Here is a 19,997-nt window from a genome sequence, read left to right on the forward strand (position 1 = left end):
TGTGTTTTTTTGTTTTTCCACTATTGAGCCGTGGTGCTCAATCGAGCGTGTTTGAATTATTTCGAACCCGTGCTTCATTGTTTCGGTGGTCGGTTAGGAGCGATGCTGGAGGAAAATTATCATACGTCTCGCGACGTGAGGGCTTTATGCGAACACAGTTATTATCGTCTCGCCCTCCCATTCCCTAAAGCCGGTGTGTGACTATAAATAAGGATTAACGTTCGATCGGCTCGATACATAACAGTGTAGCACCGTGTGTCGCTCAAGAAGTGAGAACGAAAGAAACAAGAAGCAACAAATAAAAAAAGCGAGTAAGCAACGAACCCCGCAAATGGGAAATTGATCACAGATTCCGTACATACACGCCGCGGGGAGGATGGATTTGTCGTGCGATGGATTGAACTTTCGAGCAGCCCCGAGAATGATCCGACCCCTGGAGGACAGGGCCGCCAAAGGTTAGCTTTGGTTGGCTGAGTTGTATAATTGTATTTCATTTATGTACTGAGCGTGTCGCGCGGTTCGGGCCCCGCTCGGTGCCGGTTCCCCCCGCGCGCACAAAAAGTCCGAAGCAAGCGACGAACCCTACGCTCGTCCTTTTCGCACCGCGCGCAAGGACTCACTTTTCCCGGCGAGGACACACCCGCCACGGACCGGGCGCTCGCTCGCTCACTCTTGCACACAAACCACACACAAACACACATACCTCGACCTAGAGCTCACCAATAGGTTGGTTGGGTTTTTTGTTCCGCAACCGTTTCGTGTTTGTGCGGTTCTTCTTCGCTTCTGCTCCGTGCAGCTGCTGAGAAAGGAACACACCTCTTACCATTCACGCGACCCTTCCTTTTAACCCCCCTCTCCATCCCCCTCACCCGCCCCTTTCCTACCCCCTTGGGGCGAAGGCGCAGCAGGGAAGGTAGCGATTGAGCGTTTGTTTATCCGATTTTTAGGCTCTTAGCGCTTAGATACGGGATGGCAATTGTTGAAACAATTTTGAATCAGTTGCTTTTGAATGTTCGACGAGGAATGTGTTACGCGCTCGAGCGGTTCGTTGCCACCGTACACTCGCGCTCGGTCCACCGGTTCGTCGCCTACCGGGTCCGGTTTTTCGGGGGTTGTTTTTTCCCCCATCTAGCGCACCAAGGGTGCGGCAAGAGTTTCCATTTTTCCAGCTAGAGTTCGGTCCAGTGGCAGAGACACTCCGGGTCTACGGTGTTCGTGTGGGCTTTTTGTTTTCTCGCCGCGTTCGTGTCTCGACAGTCGGAAAACATCCTGATCGTGCAAAGGCCACCAAGTGTCCACCAAAGAAGGCGAAGTGTTTAGTTTTTGGGGATCATCTTTGAAATCGCAAGAGGTGTTTGTTGGGTGCGTGTGCGTGTGTGATTGTGACAGAGGCAACAAAAAGAAACAAAATAGAACAGGCCGCACAGGATGAGCTTGCCAAGTGGCGTTGACATGTCCAACCTGATGCAGCAGCATCCGGTGCTCGGCGCGTTGCCACCGGCGTTTTTCCTTCGGGCCGCCTCGGAGCGCTACCAGCGCACGCCAAAGTGTGCCCGATGTCGCAACCATGGAGTGGTAAGTGTGATCCACAGCCCAGCCCAGCCCAGCTCCACTCAGCCCCAGCGTCGGTGCCGAGACCCGGTGCTAAAGCCCGAGAGAAAATCCAAGAAAAACTGTGTCCCCTGATGGTGGAGTAAAAGTTACAAACAAAGCAAAAAAAAAGGGCATGGGGGAAAACATTAAAACAAACACCACTTTGGGTTTTCCGGGGGGGGTAAGAGGAAAAATGCCCGAGCAAGCGTTTTCTCCTTTCCGTACAGTTTCCCTCGAGACCCTCTCCCCCCCCCCCCCCCCCGCGGGGTGGTGGTGGTGGTGGTGGTGGTGGTGTCGCCTAGTTTCGTGGCTTCGTGCGAGCACGCGTTGCAAGGCCGCAATCCGACACCAGGCCGACAACCCAACAATCAACCCAACCGAAATGCGTTCCTTCGTGAGGTACATCAACACACTGAACCTAATTCAATTCCATTCCGTTGCGCTCGCCAGCTCGAAAGGATTTTTTAGTTTCCTTTTCCAAAAGAAAAAAAAAACCCCCCAGCAAGAACTGAGAGAAGAGAGGTGGTTGGCGGAACCTTTGGTGTGAAGGTGCGAGAGGGGAAGGCAGCAAAGGCAGAAGCACGAAACGAAAGCCGCGAAAGGTGTCCATCGGTGCTAATTTTCGGTGTGGTTTTTCTTTTCCTTCTCCCCCCCCCCCCCCCCCCCTTTCTTTTACCCTCCCCCCTCCCCCCGTAGGTGAGCGCCCTGAAGGGCCACAAGCGCTACTGTCGCTGGCGGGACTGCGTGTGTGCGAAGTGTACCTTGATCGCCGAACGGCAGCGGGTGATGGCCGCCCAGGTGAGTGAGATCTCACGTCGACTGCTTTCCGGGCGGACTTTGACTTTCCACTCCCCCCCATTTCCTTTCCCAGGTTGCCCTGCGCCGCCAGCAGGCACAGGAGGAGAACGAGGTGCGGGACCTCGGGCTGCTGTACGGGTCGACGGGGGTGCACGGGGTGAGCCAGACGGGGTCCGGCGAGTCGGGTCCGGTGCCGGCGGTCGGCCAGTTTCACGGCGGCATCCCTTCGCCGCCGAACGACGCGGAAAGCACCACCCATCACAGCTACACGGCCGCTGAACCGGGTAAGTCCACCCAATTTTTCTCACTCGATCAACCAACACTTTACAACAGAGCACTGAATATGCAAAGAAATTCAACTTCCTATCGAATTTGTTCACGATATCACACTTTTTATGTTGATAAAAACGTCTGTTGAAACTGTTCAACGCAATGTTCAATAGCAGGCGATGAACCCGAAAACTTTTATGGGATCATTCGAACAACAGTAGGCGACGAACCCGAATACTTTTTTAAGATCGTCCGGTCGCTTTTTACTATCAATCGTTCTAATATTACCCTTTCTCGCATCGAAAATCGAGGGCCAAAAATGCCATGCTTTACTTTGAATCCACAATAATTACTTCAACGAAAACATGTGTCGGTACCACTGCGAGACAAAATATGAAAACACTGCTTGAAACTGAACTATTTTAGCAAATGAGAGTAAGCCAGAGAAACATTGATAATTTGAGTCAATGATTAACTAGAAATATAATAAAAGAGATTTCATTGAAGTACAACAAAGGAAGAACATGTGGAAAAAGTACTAAATTCAAATAAATAAGTATCAAAATTTACGATGAGACGTAAAACTTTAAAATGCTTTACATTATTTTTATGTTTTTTTTTTCTTTCGGGGAAGAAAATTGATACTCGATTCGACGTTAAAACATCGTTTAAGGTATCTGGCCCGCGGTTTTCGGTTCTTTTTCATCATCTTGTCCATTCCTAGGAACATGTGCCGATCCCTGCTTTAGAACAACATGAAACCGATTTTAGTTTAAATAAACGAGCGCTCTATTAATACCTTTTACATTACACCTTACAGCTTATCTTTTCTTCTTTTGACAAAGTCTTCATTCCTATTAGTAGACATTTTGTCAAAAAAATTTCGAAAAACTAAAGATATGTGAAACCAAAAGCTCGATGGAAAAACTACTCTTACTCAATAAAAATAAATAGAGCCGATGTGCATAGGGAACGCGAGTTCGTCGATCAGTCACACAGGACAGTAAATGTAGAAGAAAACTGTAGACAACAAGAGAAAGTGATGTTGCACTGCATCTTGAGCAAAATTAAATCAAGAATCAACTAACTTGACCAAAAAACCATATACAAGTTCCTCTTTGATGCTAGTTATTGTTTTCGATAAATCTGCCAATTCAGTAAAAAATAACTCTATGCTTTACACGTATTTATTTTGAAATGTTTTGATTCATTTTTCAATGCGTTTATTTAACTGCAGTTCTACGATAACAGACGAACTTTTAAAACATCCTAGAATCTATTTTCACTTTATTTCATCTCAATTTTGTAAAACATGGAGAAAAAAAACAATTTCAAATGTATCCAAAGCTCCATCGAATATGTCTTTGTTCAAATGTAAATTACTGTTCTTACTGAGCAAATTTTCAGTTCAATGTGCACTTTACATTGCACTAATAATTTGCTCATTTACTCAACTGATGTTCGTTTCAGGAAACTAACACTCCTTACAGTATTTGTTACAGTCCTTACACATAATAATGTGCGAACTCGTGTTTTAAAGATGAGAACCAGCGCAAATTGGCAAAAAGTTTAGATAATTGTGTTGTTTAGGCATCAACTAAGGTGATTGTTTCGCCAAAGAAAACTTTCAGTATAATTGGAATTAAGAAACTAAATATTTTTCAATGAATCAATGTTTTTTTTCCATTTTATATATGTGTTAGCAATAACATTCTTTTGAACTGGCTATTCATTTATTAAGTTCACACCATCAGCAAATTGCTCTGTTAATTTTTTCTCATATTGGAGCAAGAGAGATACTCAGGAAGTTGTATGTTCATTCAAGTAAGAAAATAACAAATGACAAATGAACTAGTTTAATAAATTTCTAAATGTACCAAGTAATTCTAATAAAAAATATTAGTAGTTTTATGAAAAATGAGTTCTTTAATCCATCTATTGAAAAACACCAGCTCAGGTAGAACGTAACATAATTGATTAAATTAAACCTACCGGAGAAGTAGTACACAATATATGCAACGGTTAATTGCATTTTCATTCTCTTTCCCACTTTCCCCTCGACCGTACACCAGACACCGACGTGCAGAGGCTGCGAGCGGAACACATGCATTCGGCGTACTCGCCCAACCGAAGCGAACCCGACAGTCCAGGTGAGTCTTTGATAAGGTTTTCCCCATTTTCGCTATCAACATTCAAAGCCATACGAGTGCGGCTTGTTGCGATGTACGGTGGCACAAAGTTACATATCTGTGGTGATTGCAAACCAAACATAATAATTAATAATAAAATGAAAAAAATGCGCGAAGGGAAATAATTAAAATGCGAGTTTTGTCGCGGAAGCCCTAAGAAAACACCCTATTGGAGTTTTGGGGTGAGCAATTGTACGGTTGCTACTTTTCACCGCACAATTCGTTCGCACGAAATGAACATCGGTTCGATCGGTGTGGTTGTTGCGATTTGCATTTGGTAGCCACTTGGAAAGTAAACGGCGAAGTACGCTTCAAGAACCACTCGCGCCCTTTCTGTAACCTGTAACATTTTAATAATCCCTCCCGGGCTTGCACCAGGTAAACAGAGCCAAGTTGACCCCGTGGAACCCCGAGGGGAAAGCGGAACGAAACCACTTGCGCCCCCGGTGGTGTGCGAGGGCTTGAAATACTACACCCGATCAATGAGAAAACAGTAGGAAATTGACTGAATTGACATCCCGATACAGTGTTCGTGTTTCCCGAAGAACCAAGGGGGGAAAAGGAACAAACAAAAAAGGAAGAAGAGAAGGAGAAGGAGGAGGACCAAACCCATCATATCCAGCCAAGGAGCAACAAGAGACACCCTGCTCAAGAAGCCCCTCGGATACAATTGATTTTCCGTTGATCTTTCATTAAATGTGGCTTTATTCGGAGAAAATCTCTGAATCGGAGGATCGGATTGCGTTCGGCGAAGGATCCTTTTCCAACAACAAAAAAAAAACAAGGAAAAAGGAAATAAAGAAGGCAACAACGGGAGGAAAAAAACCGGACCGGAGAAAGGTTCCTTGTGAAATGTCAGTGATCCGTGCGGATGTTGCGAGCTTCCTTTGGGAGGAGGCAATTTCGGAGTTTTGGTTCGGGTTTTTGTCTGTGTTTTCCAATTGTGGGGTTTTGTTTCCAAAAACGAGTGTGTGTGTGAGCGTGTTTTTTTTTCTATTTTGCCCCTCACTGGCACGCTTTTCCCGGCGACCAGGAGGTACTTTCCGGATGGAATTTAATTGAATTTGTTTGTCAACGCTTTTCCGGCCTGGCTTTCTGTTGTTTTTTGTTTTTGGTTTCGGGCAGGTACGCAACATCATCGGTGCTGTGCTTTCTTTTTTGTTTCGATGTGTGTTTGTGGCTTCACGCAATTTTACTAATCCTCCACGCTTTTTTTTGTGTTTTGCGTAAACACCGATCCCAATCACCGCAAAAGTTAACGAGCGCGAGATATCACGGCTGCTCGGTGGAAAATTTGTTTCGCTATTTTACTCGCAAAACCGTTGGTTTGTTCTTCTGTGGTTATTTTCTTGTTTGTTTTTATCTGTGTGTGTAGTTGTGCGAGAAAATCGATCGATATCCGTTTCATCAAATCATAAACACTTTACAACCGGAACCGCGCCTCCCGGGGGGGAAAAAGTCAATTAAATCAATCGTAAACGTACTCGTCCGGGAAAAACGGAGGGTAGCGTGACGGGGTGGTAGGGAGGGAAGCGGAAAATTAATAACGCCAATTGAAGCGCCCATGCCCTGAAGAGGCTTCATTTATAATTTCGCTGGTTTTTTTTTAATCAATCCTTTAAGATCATCCGTACTTGAGAGTGTGCTCGGGATTGCTTGTTTTGTGGTATTCTTTTTTTTTTCTTCTCCCTCCCTATGTGCGCCCTGGGTATGTGTGCGTGTGTGTGTGTAGGAAAATTGAATAAATGTAAACCGGCACCACGCTGCTTCAATGCGTTTCCCATCCACTCCACGTTTACCGGTTGCGTTGTGTGTGTGCGTGTGTATGTTTATTTTTCCTCGGCTCAGCACAATACCCGCTCAAGAGGTATTACATTTCCTTTTTTCCATTTGCGAATGATGGAAACGGACGCAAAAAAAAGGAGACGAAAGGAGAAAAAGGAATCCGAAATGCGAGAAAGATCTGCTGTTAAAAGACAGTTTATCTTAATTTGAAATATCTGTTTCTGCATCTTGAACCATCGTTTTTTTTTCGCCCCGTTCCTTTGCTCCCTTCGTCCCCTCACCATGAAGGATTTTCCACGTATCGGACGCCCACCCGTTTCGGCGTTGGCTTTGCGTCTGCAGGTATTTTGGTAAATGGGATACAATTTAATTTCCACTCGAAACTCAATCAACAAAGGGCATCGATCTTATTAGAACATGTCGGAGACCGCTCTTGAGCTATGATCTTGGGCCCCCCCTTCCTTTTCTCGCCCCCTCCACAAACGCCTCTTCCCGGACCGGGGAATGGTACAATGGAAAATATGTTTTCAATTTCGAAACGATAAACCCTCTTTATGTTGCATAAGCAGATGCACCCTTCCGCCTGTCCCCATTGTGCTCTCTCGCCTTCATTGTGTGTGTGTGTGTGTAAGTCTGTGTAAGTGTGAGAGACAGTGAACGGTAAACGGGCGAGAGATAGAACGGTGGGCATTTTTCGATTTTTGGCGTTTCGGAATTGAAATGCCAACGTTGCGGAGGGATTTTCCCGGGATAAATCATGAGAGCACGATGCGCGAGGGGAAAGGAAGAGGGAGGAACTGGAAAGATAGAGACGGAGGAAAAAAAAGAACCGGATTCAATCGAACCAAGGGTGACCGCACGAGGATTCGAACCAACTTTTCGGTTTCCGGTGTGGTTTCCAATTAAATTTCCGTTTTAACCCCCCGCTCCAGGATTTTTCACCGCGCGGCCTCTTTTGTTATACTTTTGTAGCGTAGCTCCCTTTCCGTTGCCCTTCCCCCGGCACGTGGCGCGTGGCTTCGGTCTGCGGCTTCGACTCCTAAACTGTCCCTCTTAGGACTTAATCTAGCGTGTGCGTGTGCACAATTTTATGGTGATGATTTGATGGAAAATAATTATCTTCATCACCGCGCCGATTCGAGCGTTTCCCCTGCCGGCGAAAACCCTTCTCCCCTCCTCCCTGGGGCCACTTGTCTAACTAACTGCCAGAATTGACCGCCTCCGCAGCTTTTCTCCCGCTTGCACTTCCGTTTCGCAATTGTAAACAAATAAGGGGTTGGCGAGGGCAAAACACAAAACAAAGTATAAAATGCATGTGGGCCCGGGTGATGGAAGGGGGATGGGGTTCGGGAATGAGGGAAACGGGAACCCGAACATACCAACCAAATTAAAATGATCCGTGCAATATGGGTTGCGTTTTTAACACTTTGTGCGTGGAATTTGCCTCCCGGGCGGGAGGGTGGAAAAACAGCCCACGAAGAACACGGGGGTGGGAGGGAGGGATGGAAGACGACGATGTGTCAATACCACTGTTCCACACTGTGTCAAACAAATTTATATCCGACCACACAGTTCATTACGTTGCGGCTCACGGGTGGATTATTGCCGGTGGAAAAATGGGGGAAAACCATCAACGACGCTACAAATCGGAGGGGAGGAACTGGCCGAAGAAAAGTGGTAGGGTTTCGGTTGGTTTCTTCTACCCGCCGCCGTATCTCGAGGGATTAATTTAAGGCAAACAAGTAATCGTTTAGCCTTCCCGTTTCCGGTGTATCTTGATTCTATTAACATATTATGATCTTTATTTAATACATTATTATCTTTTATTACCACTTCTTGCTCCTTTTATTGCTTTAATATATTTTTTAAAACCCTTAATTTCCTTTTCATTTACGGAATTAAGAGCAAAGAGAGCGGTAGACTCCGATGGTTTCATACTTGTGAGCCTTTCCCTGGTTTCATATTTTTGGGGAAAACATGTGGCATAATTCTCAAGTGGAATTAACTGCACCGGCATGTTTCCAACCGAATTACACCATTAAAATAAATGAAGCAATAGAATATGTGCGTTAGCGTCTTGTAATAATGGCTCTAAATTAGGATTTTACAGAGAATAAAGGACAGTACAAATTATGCCGTTAGACTAAGCTGTAACAAGTGTTTAATCAAAATAATGCAAACAAACACTAAATTAACAAGTATTCAAATATTTTCCTTAGAAAATCCATGAAGAATTGACCCATAATTCTGGTAGAGAAAACAAAAGGTAATACATCCTCAACATGGGACAGAATGCACTGCATTAAATATTAGGTAAAGCATGAAGAAAGTTTCCACAACTCAAAAATGATTATTTTTCGGTATTTCATATTGAATGTATCATTGCAACAAAAGACTTAGTTATTTTTAACTGGAAGGATATTTAACTAAATTTCGTGACATTATATACCTTTTGGTATTTAATCACAGATAATAAAAAATAAAAAAATAATTGGTAAATTGGTAAATAATAACGAGCAAGAGCACTGAACCACCAAATGAACCATCTCACTGAATTACCAAACCTGACCGTTTCCTGAAATGAATAGCAGAATGACAAACAGAACTGATAAATGTTGTAAATGAGTTCCAGCGCGCAAAGGAAAGTTTTTCTTTTTTACAAATGTTGTAAAGGAGAATAAAAATCGCGTTTTTTTAAACGCTTAAATTTTGAAAAATTCGGTATAAGTTTTTTATAGAATGCACTTTAAGCAGCTTACATAAACTTCTCCTTAATATTTGTTTTAAAAAGCATTTTCATTCATTATAAACAGTGGACAGCAACGATCGTTTTCCAAATTCTAACATCGTATCAAGTTTACTTAAACATATTGGCAATTCAAAACTATTGTGCAATTTGGTATAGAGTTTAGATTAGTTAAGTAAAAGTGCCTTATTACTACAGCCATTCTGACTGCTGAACAACTGTAATTTTATTTAGAATGCTCTCGTCGATTGACAACTTTGTTTTCCATGAACACTTTTTAATTTATTGTTTCAAAAAATCTGTGTAAAATTCTTGCTCTTCTTCATCGCCATATGTGGCGTGATAATGAAAAGATGGCATCGATTCATAGTCAATTTATAAGAGGTTATAGAGCTGTAGATAAAGAGTGAAATAAAGGACTAAGGTGTTAGTTTTCTGGCAGGTGGCAAATGTCACGAAATTTTGGGTTTTGCTTTACTTTTCAGACTCAACTTTACAGTTCAACACTATGGATAAACCAACGGCAACGTTGAATCTCATTATGAAATGATTTAAAAGAATCTAAAACCCATTGCTACTGTACTTGATCGTGGAAAGTTAATGTTTCCGCCAACGAAGCCAATCGAAACCAGGTGCTGTTTAAGAGATCACGTGGGTTGCGCAAACTTGAGTGGAAATTAAAGGAAGAAAAAAAACCTCACGCTTGTGTGTTCCACGAGCGCGTCACTTTCATTTTGTTTCCACTCGACGCGAGTGAAACAACAATTCACATTTAATGAATCTGTTTGACATTTGTGAGCGGCCTAACGAGGCAGTTAGACGGGACGGGAGGGGAGGGTGGGGGGAAGAAGAATAGTGTTTTCTCGCAGTCCGGCACGGATGGTCGCTTCGCTTTCGGGTAATATTCGTCGTCGAAAAAGAGAATCCAATTTGGGAGAAGCGTCCTCTTGAGCCGGGAGTCCGGAATCACGCAGCCTGGAACCCGAAACCGCGACCGGTGCTCGGTTTACCAAACAGAAGCCGAGCCGTGCCTGGTGGCTGATTGTTATTTTATTTATCTTTGCCTCAGGTTCAGGGGACGGCTTTTTTTTTCCTTCCCGAACGGTTTGCCACTCATCTGTTGCGTTCCTCCCGGACGCTGGACGCTCTACGGAAATGTCTACTTATACCTGTGCGTCGGTTTCGAGTGTTTACTGTTGCAGCTACATCGCGCGTTTGAAACTTTATCGCACACGGTGCCTTCCTCTCACCCGCTCAGCCGCTCAACCGATCTGACGTGATGGGCACCCGAAGTGGGCACATTTTGACATCTTCAAACTTTCCCGTACTGTTGCGTTGCTGGGCGCGGGACGCGGCCGGGGGCTTGGGGAGACCCTAGGGCGAGGGTCCTAGGCTGGGCGGATGGATGGCATACATCTACTATAACATAAATAGCCTACTCGGGGGCAAATATTGAAACTCCACTTCATTGTTTTCGGATAAAACCCATTTTCGGGGTCCCATTCCGGGGAGGATGTCAATATTTGCTCGGAACGGATTTTCAAAAGCCCACAGATTGGGTCGCTGCGGTGCGCGGTCAGGTAGATGATGTTGTAGCCGCACCGGCATACACCGACGGCCTCTTACATCGCGCCAGGTGCGGAAGCCGTTCCGGCCGATCTGTTGTCGGTCGGTTTTGGGCTGCGAGTTGCCGTTTTTAGGCAACTTGTCGCCAACCTGCGCTCGTAGGAGCAGTTTGTTTTCACAATATACCGATCGCTGAAGCCACAGCTGTGGACATAAGGCAATCACTAGCTACCCACTGTTCGAGTTCGTGATGGCGAATGGGGAGACGGGTGAAGAAAACCATTATACATTGTATTCCAATGTTGTTTTATTTGCCTGTCGCTAGCGTCATCAATTGGCCCGCGTTGGTAGTTGGCACACTGCTGCAGAATGTCATCCTGCTCATGGCCACAAACAGGGACTTTCCTCACTGCCCTACATGCTAGTGTACATGAGCGCCCCGAGACTTCTATTAGTATTGCTATACACCGTATTTGTTTTACTGAGCAGCGTTTCGCCAGTCTTTGGAGAATGGCAAAATCAACATCAGATCCTCATTAAAGTTTGAGTTGTTGAGGTTCAATGAGATTTTGGTTCGGGCCCAGGGTAACTAATGTGGCCATCTTTAACTTCTGGACTTCTCCACAGGACCCAAGCGTCAGCGCATATCCACGGAGACGGATCACGACACGGAATCGGAATCGTCCCCGAGCAGCCCGCGGCACAAGTCGTCACTGTTCTCCCTGCCGCTGGACAAGCGTTCGCCGAGCAGAAACGGGCCACCGAGCTCGCCCGAGTCCGACCTGGACGTGGACTCGACGCCCGACGAGTCGATTGCGCCGGAGAACCTAAGCCTCAAGAAGGACTCGACCGGCTACACCAAGCCGGCCACGTTGGTTCCCGTCGGTGTGAACGGAGGTGCCGGCTTTCTGCCTTACGGCCAACAGCAGCAGCAACAGCAGCAACAGCAGCAACAACAACAACAACAACAACAGCCAGTTCCCGGACAGTATCAGCATGCCAGTATCGGTGTCAGTACCTCGCCGGTGTCACAGCGTTCTCCAGTGGACGTGTTGCTACGGTAAGTGTAGGCAGTGTCACGTCACTACAATTAGTATATACTCAAGGGATCTCCTCTATACTCCACGCCTAAAACAGTGTGTTTCCCAACCGACGCCGGAACGAGGTCGAGCTGCTACTCCAGCGCTACAGAGGTGACGTGGTCCAGGCCATGGAGGCGATGCTCTGCGGGGACGACACGCTCCACTCGGCCATCAGGTAAGAACCCCTCCCGGCCGCGGGTACGGGACATCCCATCCTTTCGGCTAGCGAAACCTCTCTGTACCGTGCCACTTATCCCACCCCTCCCGCGTGAAAAGTGTTCCCACACCTTCACCGTCTTTTGCAGTGAAGTCGGCATTCTCGCCACTGATGCCTTCCGGGACGCTGAGTAGTGCGACGATGCGGTACTCGTTTCTGCAGCAGGCGCACACCAAGCGCTTCCTGTCCGCGCCTTACGCCGGCACCGGCTACCTGCCCACCATCCTCCAGGATCCGGACCAGCAGTCGCCGGATCAGCAGGTCGGACCGGGCCAGCAGCCGGGCGTGCTCGGCCCGTCCATCGTCGGCCCGGGCACCGACAACTGCCTCACGCCGGCCAGCAACAGCTCCTGCGTTGACGGATCCGAGTAAAACCGAGGCAACAACAAAACGCGACATCCCTCCCGATCGAGATCGACAACAACAGGCTTACCTTCCCACAAAGAGATCCCATGACCAATTTGTACGCTAGCTAGACCCGCTTCCGCGCGGGGAGCTCTATTGACCGATGACAGCCCGGCAGGTGTTTGTTTACAAAAAAGGCATCCCGCTTCGGCTCTCCCAGGTACTTTGAACAGGCAGCTAGAAGAGGCTTCTACTATTCCACTGAACCCGATCGGGAGGGCGTACAAGCAACTTAATAACACTATATATATGAAATAACAAAACACACCATCACACATACACTAGCATGCTGCTGCAGTTTGCGCCACACTCGAGGACCGGCGGAAATATATTGATAAAGGATAATAAAACTACAATAAGTTTGGTGAAATGAGTGAATAGTGTTGTATAAATATAAACGATTAAAATATATTATAAAGTGACAACATAGTATAAACAACGGTCGTTCTGGTGTTTTTCTTCCCCTATTTGATTTCTCTGCTCCGTGTCTAGCGGAGCGGAAAACGAGACATGTTTCACACGCACGCAAATTGGTAGAAAAAAGGGGGAAAATCCTTTTCCCGGGAGAGAGAAAAAAAAGAATGAAAGAAAGAATAACATGACTTCGCCTGAGCCCTGACAAAACCATCGGCGGGTGACACACAAATTGGTCGTCGCTGCCTGCCGATCGGGATCAAAACATCTTTTCACTTGAAGATAAATAAACAGACTTTCAAAAGCAACCTTCCCGCCGCTTCCCTTCCTCCTCACTACCGTCGAGGAAGGGGAAAAAAACCGGATAGAAAATAATAATGAAAAAAAAGGAAACACCCTTCACATTTGCGGAAAGGGCATCCGAAACCGAATCTCGTTATTGACAGATAATTTTTTGAAGCATCCTTCACCGCCTGCACGCCGCCGCACACTAATCTTCCAGCACCGCGAAACCCTTGCCATCCTTGGTGTGTGAACCCTTAGGTGTAACACTGGGTGAGTGTGCCACACTCGGGGCGCTGGGAAGGGATCACCAAATCGGAACCACCGAAGTGCCGTTTAATGAACACGCACACTTTGGGTCGATAAAAATCGCAGTTTGCAGTCGCCTGGTTTGCGCTTGACAGTTTGGCAGCTGTGGGAAGTTTTGCTAGCAGATTGAAAGTGATAGCATTCTAAGTGAGGCAGTTAAGGTGCAGTTAAGGACAATGAGCTTGGATTGTATAGTTCCATTGTTGTCTTACGGCTTGTTTTACGCTAACGTTTCGAACAAACTTAAATGAATCGTCAACATCCTCCTGCACGAGCAAAAATAAATAAAATCCCCAACTCTAGATCGGGTTCGGTTTCGGGGCGCGCTGAATTTATTAGATACATTTGCAGATGAGTTGTATCGATGAGTAATGGGTGAACCGATATCCGATTGTTCGCTCTTCCCGTACGCACACTCCCTCCGCTGTTTGCTTTGGGGTCTGGCCGGGTATTGAACTGCCGGGTTTGACCATTAACCGCAGACCTGCGCCGGTTGTGAGCTGTTTGCAAAAATGGTTTGTTTGCTGGGCGATTTTTTCTTTTATTCTCTCTTTCCCTTCGATCCACCATCGAACAGTAACCGACGCTGACCCTTTTGGACGGGATGGTTTTTGCGAAAAAATTGCCACTTGAGCCAGGAACGAACAGAAACACATTAAAGGGAAGGAAAGGTAAAATAGACCACCAAACTGAAACGAACAATTTGAAAAAAACAATCAAAACAAACAGTCAGAAAATGTTAAAATTTGTTTTTGACATACTTTCTATGAATTTAACGTTTGCATTAAAAAAAAATAGACAAATTTTCATCAGTGATAAGAAAAAAGTTAGCCAAGCTAATTAAATGAAGTAAATTTTATTGTAAAGTTACATCTTTTAAGGACTTTTAAAAAATATTCCGACGACCAGTAAGCCGGCCTTACGATTCTAAGCCGAAACTTTAGCCATAGCCGACAAAAGCAATCGTGTAACGATGTTTTTCAATTGTTGTGAGGCCATTCGTTACCAAATGCTACTTCGTTTGCACTTTACAATGTTGGAATAGATCCTCCCTTCTGAGTGTTGTAAATGTTTTTTCGATTGGTTGTAGCTGAGAGGCATAAGGAGGGTTTGCTGTGTGGGGTATATCACTTTATCGTACCTTTTATGATGTTTTCTGATAAAGTTGCTTAATTCCTGAAGGCACTGCACGCTATGCACTTCTCCATTAGCCGGAAGTCTTGACAGGAAGAATAGATGGTTTAATACAGTTGACAAACTTGTTCTAAATTTAAAAGAAATGCTACTCTTTATTTTGTTTTAACAGCTGTTTTTAAGCTGCTCGCGTTTTCCAGTTTTTGCATGAAAATTGTTGAAATTTGTCTATTTTTTTACTTTTTGTTAAATTAAATTCCTGAAGGCACTGCACGCTATGCACTTCTCCATTAGCCGGAAGTCTTGACAGGAAGAATAGATGGTTTAATACAGTTGACAAACTTGTTCTAAATTTAAAAGAAATGCTACTCTTTATTTTGTTTTTAACAGCTGTTTTTAAGCTGCTCGCGTTTTCCAGTTTTTGCATGAAAATTGTTGAAATTTGTCTATTTTTTTACTTTTTGTTAAACCAAAGGATGCCATGTTTTGTTTTGTATTTCATAGAAAATTGTGAAGGAAAACAAAGAATGGACCTGAATGCTTGTGGCGGTTTTAATAAAACATGTTTGTAGTGTTAATTTCACTACTCTGTAATAAATATTCACGCTACTTTAAATTGTTTTGTTTAGATGATGTATTTTCCACCCATCTGGGGATATTCCGATGATGCCTCTACATATCGCTATTTAGTTTTCATATTTTGGGATATACTGACGGGAATTGTGCTAATAAATATTCTACTTCGTGTTATGGAAGAAAATGAAAGAAAATTTGCGAATTATTTATTTTTTGTTATTTTTTTTTTAAATTGCACAAGTCACTCATGTTGCACCCAACTTCCCCTATAATATCCTCCAAGACTTCGATCGGAAGCCAAAAATTATTCACCCACTTACAGTTTCCTTCGGTGTTTTATTTTTTTCTTTTTCATTTATAACCGAAGAAAATCCTCACGGTTGGGAAAATCTAAATGGAGTCAAAGGAAGTCAAAGTGAAATCGAAATAACTAAAGAAAGAAAGGACGGGGTTCATACTTTGGCCCTGGAAGAAAAAGGGGTGATGGCGTGTGTGTGTGTGTGTGTCCGGGGTGCACTTTCCCCTAATCTTGTCCAGCCCCCTTGGCCCGGGAAATGATCGTCCCGAGGAGTGCATGCCGGTGATGCCACTGGTGGTTATTACGTTTTTTATCACCTCCCCGCCGCCTCGGGCGTTTGATGTCTTATCGCGATGTCCGAGGAAGGTGGGTGAGGGAGAGCACCAACACAAAATAGAACTCGGCGAAGGAGGACGATTTGAGGTACACGGGCAAAAGTGTTGCAACTGTCACCCGCAGCAAATAAATTTCTATTCAATAGCGGCAAATCGTGGTTCGATGCATGTAACTGGAGTCGCTTCGGTCTCCCTCACGCATACAGTCAGACTTTTCCCATTTTATTGCTTCCACCCACCCCCCACCTTCGGGATGTCCTTCACGCAGGCAAGTAAGAACAAAAGGACGCAACTCGGAGCGCCGAGCTCCGGGAGTTAAGCTGGAATGTGCCCCGGAACGGGTGGTGAAATACTTCGGGTTGTTATGACACCCTTCGGGACGGGGGCGGAGAGGGGACGCCGCTCCCGGCTTGGGAATCAAAAGGAATCCAATTTTGTGACCCACCCGCCCGCCACGTGCACCCTCCTCGGCTACTCGGAGGGTTGGCAAAAGTTAGAGTCGGGCGGTTTTTCGCAGCCCTTATCGTTTTTGGAAACAATTGTCGTTACCATTGTCAACTGAGCGTGGAATGAGATTAATTTCTTCCTCCATTGCCAGGGGGCCCTCTGGGCCGCGTCGTGCAAGGAATCATATATCAAAACCATGCTGGCCCGGCGCTTGGGTGACAAATAAAGATGACCCCCCGGGCTAAAATATGGGTAATTCGGGATCAATAAGCTAATCAGAGCCAGCCGCCAGGTATTTCCCAGGGCCCGGGGAACGGCGGCGTGCCTAAGCCTTTTCGGCGCGGATGTCTGCACGCAGCATGCTGTACAATGTGTTAATAACAAGCGATACAATAGAGCATAGACGGCGCGGATCCCGGATGGGTTTGCGGTGAGTGCTGGTCTGCATTTGAATTTGCACTCTCGACGAAATGAATACAGATATTTGTTTCCAAGAGAGTCGCCTGTCAGCCCTTGGAGGGGCCCCCTCCGAGTCGTAGTGGAATCTAGAACTTAATCAATATCGGAGAAAACAGCACAGGAACGCCGACAATTCTGATGGAAATGTATATCAATAACCGGCTCAACTGTGCATGAACCACAGTCTTCTTATGTATACTCTGTAGCACAAGAAAAGCTAAGCCGTACTCCGACTGCTTGTGCGATTCCTTGAAGGCCCTCCTATTAAGCGAATCTTTCGTATCGAACCGGACAATATAGGGTAAAAGTACCACTTTTGGTCCACTTTTTGGAGCAAAAAAGGAAAATGCATTAATTGTATCGATCAAATAACGATAAACTTGGTGTTGTAATGTAGAGTAACTATCTAAGCATCCAATAAAATTCATATACTTAAGTTTATTTTATGTTTTCACTAAAACATTACCAATTTCCGAACACAATTTTTGTCGCTATTTTGGCCCACATAAAATTTGCTTGTTTTAAGTGTGTTATGGTTTAAATAATCTTTAATATAATTTAGAAACTGTATTTTACTTTTTACGTTGTTAAATAAGCAAGATTCAATGGTTGATTTGATATTTTGATACCCACTTTTTTAATGATGATCGGATTTTCGTTTAGAAAATTTCTGACGATCAGGTGTCAGTGTAAGAATGCAAACAAATTTCGTTTCAGTCGAAACCAGATCTCCTTGCATCTATTTTCGCCCACCTTTACATCGAAATGTAAATTATTTCTCGTACTCTAAAAATTCAAGTAAAGTTTTAACAATTTCTAACAACACTCAAAGCTAAAGAAAAACATTACTTTTGATTGCTTATATCTCAAGGTGGGCATACTATCTGCTTACAGCCTGATTTGTTGGAAAAAGCGACAGTTTCGTAGATTTTACCGATTTTCTCGAAATGATACCATCGCTTTCAAAATTTCTAATTTAACTAGAATAAATCATTATCAACACTGTTACAAAGGTGAGGGATCATTTTTACTTAAAATCAGTGAAATAGTTGATCTTCTTTGTAGTGGGCCAACACTACCGCACCACCCGTAACTTACCTTCTTTGAAAATACTACATTTTGTTTGACATTTACAACACTCATCAGCTTCAAGGCAGTGTAAATAGAATTTTTTAAATTCATCTACAAGAAGAGTAGATCGTGAAATACGTGAAATAAATTATTTGATTTATCTTGCATGTCAAAATTCAAAATTACAACGAGGATTACTTGATTCTACGTTGCAATTTGACAGGAAAAAGGGAATCAAAACAGATTGTTTAGGAAATCATATAAGAATTTGTACAACAAGTGTTTAAGTGCGATATTGCATGAAGATTGGAATCTAAATCTTTATATTCTTGAAGGAAACATAAAGCCTTCTCATCCAGGAGGCTAAATGCGCCATTTGAGACCAAAAGATGTTGGGAACAACTTGGATTCGGAATTAAAGATATTAAAACAATATCGAAGGTGAAAATTCGACTTAATAAATAGCTCTAATTGAACATGAATGTACTTCACTTTAGACGTACATATTACCTCACCTTATCTATCCATAACGAGTCACAAAACCCCTCTATAAATGCGTGCCTGGATTTGGTTGATTACACGCGATACGAGGTTAACAAATTTAGAAAGGCAGCTTAAAATATCAAATAGTCGAATTGACTACTCTTGAAGGTTTCATTGCTGATTTGCTTCAATTAAACGATATCGTTTTAAACAACCTAATTATTGTGTTTACTTGATTTTTTTTATTAAATTTTGTTTGAATACGAAAAGATACATTTCATGAAAGTACATACGTTTATGAAAGTAAAAGTCATCTAATTTACATATTTTAGGTGAGACTTTCGCTGTGTTTGTTTGTGGGTTTAATAGCTTATTTTACGGAAAGGATCGCTAGCCAACTCGTTAACCGATGGGCTCGTATAGATTAACGCGTTCAAGGAGTCTTCTAGAAACCCAATCATGGTTACTTCCGAGACGTGTTGAATAACAAAAACAAGCACGCACAAAGGAGTGAAAAGAGACGAGATTTCGCTGGAACAGTTTCAAGATTTGAACATAATTTCCCCATTTCCCAGGCCTCGAAGTAAACCGAGCTTGCGGTCGACCAGTGAAGTTTGTTGGTTTGCTGGATCGAAAAAGGATCACGCGACGGGGGTGCGCACCGTAAAAACGGACTCAATTAAACAAACAAAACAGGAAAGAAACAAACTGGTACAAGAGCAAAAAAAAGCAGCACACACATTCAGATGGTAAAGGTACAAATTGAATTTAACAATATATTTGGAAAAAACGAAACGGACTTGCGCCAGCGGCACGGCGATGCACCATTTATCCGCCCGGCGATAAATCGGGAAGCCCCGGATTTCGCGGAACGAGATCGAGATGAGCATCCTTCAAACAAAACGGGTACCCGGGGAGCGATCTGCTCGATAAACTTATAGTATTATTATAATGATGGCAGCATAGCTTACACGCACGTACCTGCAGGGCCGCCTGCCTGCGTTAATCGTGAGTATCATCGTCCTTTTTATTATTTTGTAGGATCTATTCATCGCTCCTTTTTATTTCTGTGTAGTGTTCGTTTTCTCTGTTCGTTTTTTTTTAAATATATTTTTGCCCTTTGCATGTGTTTTTTATTCTGCATTTAGCTTCTCTTTAGTTTGGTCTGTCTCGCTCTTTACCTTTACTTGGAACAAAAAAAAAACAACAAGCGAAATATAAAAGAAATAAAGCACTGTTTGTTGGCTTACTGCCTACAGCGAGCTGGAAGGAATAAAAATAAAAGTAAAGAGACGCATTGTAATCCTGGACTTAAAAATGTTATGAATCGAAACCCCTTTTGTGTTGTGTTTGAATGTTGGTTTTTGCTTTTTTTTTGTTTTATTATTCGTAAAATGTTTGTAGAACTACTCGTATTTCGAACGCGTTCGCGTGTAGGCAAATGTGTGGGAAAAGGCAGTGGCTGAAAGAAGCAGCACAGTTTAAATCGTTCGATTCGAAATACTAACCGAATTAACAGAAACCCCCGGCTGCGTTTT

General features: G+C 44.0%; 1 protein-coding gene across 1 annotated transcript; it reads left to right on the top strand.

Moving 5' to 3' along the window:
* Window positions 1-1,428: 1,428 nt before the first annotated feature.
* Window positions 1,429-12,618, top strand: LOC131291113 (doublesex- and mab-3-related transcription factor A2). The gene is made up of 7 exons (XM_058320304.1): window positions 1,429-1,575; window positions 2,290-2,391; window positions 2,465-2,675; window positions 4,734-4,811; window positions 11,575-12,007; window positions 12,085-12,204; window positions 12,306-12,618. The coding sequence occupies exons 1-7, from the start codon at window positions 1,429-1,431 to the stop codon at window positions 12,616-12,618; spliced, it is 1,404 nt and encodes a 467-aa protein (XP_058176287.1).
* The last annotated feature ends 7,379 nt before the right edge of the window (window positions 12,619-19,997 follow it).

The sequence above is a fragment of the Anopheles ziemanni genome, chromosome X, assembly GCF_943734765.1.
Source record: "Anopheles ziemanni chromosome X, idAnoZiCoDA_A2_x.2, whole genome shotgun sequence".
In the NCBI taxonomy this organism is placed as follows: Eukaryota; Metazoa; Arthropoda; class Insecta; order Diptera; family Culicidae; genus Anopheles; species Anopheles ziemanni.